Here is a 2,497-nt window from a genome sequence, read left to right on the forward strand (position 1 = left end):
TCATTGGAGGTGGCATTATGTCATTCTTGATAATTTGGGTTCATGTTTCATGATTCACATGTTGTTAGGAATGATGTATTTTAAATCCATCAATCTCTTCTTTGGAGTTATCTTGGGTTATATTTCACCTAAAGCCTTCCCTAAGGATTGTTGCTACCTATGGTGCTTATAAAGGACCCAAGTTCTTCTTTATCCTCCCGGTGAAATACTTTCTCGTCTCCTTGTTCATATCAATCCAATTCTTTTCCCGTGAGTGGCAAGTTGTCACCTCATAATTTGAGATGTATTCCACAAGACCATATCAAGCTTATCCTTTCGTTGTTGGTTTCCCAACAACTCCGTTCGACCCTTCTCCTAAAGATGCCTCTTCAAGCACTTTTGTGGCAGAAGTTGGCATTTTCTTCTCAATTCTCCTATTTCAATTATCTATCTTCTATTTCTTCCTTCCGGAGGCGTTGTGATGTTGCTCTCTTCAACCCATCTTCTTGTTTTGTCAGGATCGTGTTCTTTTCTTGGTTTATCCATTTAACCGGAGTGTTGTGTCCTCTGCTCAAGTTCTTTCCATCTTATCAAGTTTCATATCACTTTTCAACCGGAGTGCTGTCCGAATTTGTTCTTCCTTGTTCCTCTTTCCTAACGGAGTGCTTTCAACTTTGTTCATCTCTGTTGTATTCTTTCTTTCAAGTTGTTCAACCTCTCAAGGTTCTTTGGTTTCACTCATTTGTCAAAGGAGCAACTTAGCTTTACCTCTTCTCTTTCTCTTCCGTTTTCCCTCCAGTGCCATTCTAGATCTCGGGACGAGATCCTCTCATAGTGGTGGAGTGTTGTAACGCCCCGAGACTGATGTGCCAGGTGTCTTTCAGTTATTCGCTGTTGTTGCCATGTCTTTCGCTTGCATGTTGCTTCTTGTCATGTCATCATGTGCATTGCATCATCATGTTTTCAAACTTGCATCCGTCCGGGTTCTCCTTGTTCTGTCTGTTGTCCGTTCTGAGTCCAACCACACTTGCACGCGCCCGCGGCATGTCCGAAATATTATTTTATAAGTGGCCAGAAAATGTTCTCGGATTGGGTTGAAAGTTGGCGTGCGGTCTTATTTTAGTGTAGGTAGATCGCCTGTCAAATTTCATCGCGTTCGGAGTTTGTTTGATAGCCCAACCGTTAAACTATAGGGACAATATAGTCGGTCTAACGTCAGACGTTTTAGGTCTCCGGAAACAGTCGCCGGGCCTCTCTTCTCTTCTCTCAGCCTGAGACCTTCTGCACAGTCCACTACTCACCGTCAGACCCTACCTAACCTCTCTCGTCCGCCCGCGGCCAATCTTCGCGCGCGCGTCCGAAAGTTGTCCTGGACCCGACCCGAGCAGTCGTCACCGTTGGATCCGGATCATCCCCAAACATCAACAAAACATCTCCGTTTTGTTAATTGGACTCCCTAGCTATTTTATCCACGATCGTCCGATTACGATCGTAGGGTCGAGATAGCCCCTAACCTAACCCGTGGTGTATATATTCATCCACCCCTAGTCCTTTTTGGTCAAACCCTAGAAATTAGGAGGTTTGTCCCTTCACCCGCCGCCGCACTCTCCACCTAATCCCCTCTCGGGATCCTCCCAGATCTGATCCAGCCAACCAGCCCCAGCCTCTTCTTCCCCTCGATCCACCAATCCAGCCTCGTCTCGCCTCCTGCGTCTGCTGCGCATCAAACCAGAGGAGCCCGAGGCATCCCGCAGCCGCCGTCTCCTGTCCGATGCGTTTTCTTCCTCCCTGGCCCGCTCGAACCCAAAGGAGAGGAGCTCCTCGAGTCCCTCGTCGCCGGCCGGTCTCGTCGGAGTACACCTGCAGCAGGACCGGCGCCCCTGCCTCTTCCTTCCTCGTCCTTCTCTCCTCTCTCTCTCACTGCGTGCTCTCTCTCTCTACCATGTCGCTGCAGGAACCATACAACGCCGCGCGCCATGGCCGCCGCTTGTTCATCGCCCCGCTGCCGGATCGAGCAGGAGCTCGCGCTCAAGTACCCCAAAGCCTCCGACCAGGAGCTCCTCCCATGGAGCAGCCGCACCAACCTCGCGGAGGCCTCAACCTCCTCGCTCATCGCCTCCCCAACAGCGTCGCCCATGGCCTCGTCTTCAGTGGAGACGAGCCTCCCCGTGCTCCTACACCTTGCATCCTCGGGCGCTCGCGCCTACCGCCGGTCGGCCACGGCCAGGTCGCCTCGCCTCCTCTCGATCTCACTCCGGCCCTCTCTCTGTCCCTGCCTCGTGACTGATTTTTTCCCTGCCAGGGCCCTGTCGTTCCTCCCCGCCTCAGAGCTCCCTTGCGCCGCCGGATCCGAGACCCCCTCACCCGGTCCTGCCCGTTCCCGGCGCTCGCGTCGTCGTCAGCCACCGTCACCGGAGTTCCTTGTCGTCTCTTGCGCCGACCTGCAAGTCCCACGCCGCCGCTGCTCTGCTTCTGCTTCTGCTTCCTGTCAAGAAGAGGGTGTGCCTCCTCTGCATCG

At 52.5% G+C, this 2,497-nt stretch overlaps 1 protein-coding gene across 1 annotated transcript in view; it reads left to right on the plus strand.

Annotated features, from left to right (window-relative positions):
* The first annotated feature begins 1,564 nt into the window (after positions 1-1,564).
* The window catches only part of LOC119299428, a 97,038-nt gene continuing 96,105 nt past the window's right edge, over positions 1,565-2,497 (plus strand). Inside the window, exons 1-2 of the mRNA XM_037576662.1 lie at positions 1,565-2,206; positions 2,282-2,491. Of these exons, the coding sequence (XP_037432559.1) occupies positions 1,956-2,206; positions 2,282-2,491 (461 nt within the window). The 5' untranslated portion in view covers positions 1,565-1,955. The remainder of the gene's footprint in view (positions 2,207-2,281; positions 2,492-2,497) is intronic.

The sequence above is a fragment of the Triticum dicoccoides genome, chromosome 5A (genome assembly GCF_002162155.2).
Source record: "Triticum dicoccoides isolate Atlit2015 ecotype Zavitan chromosome 5A, WEW_v2.0, whole genome shotgun sequence".
Lineage (NCBI taxonomy): Eukaryota > Viridiplantae > Streptophyta > Magnoliopsida > Poales > Poaceae > Triticum > Triticum dicoccoides.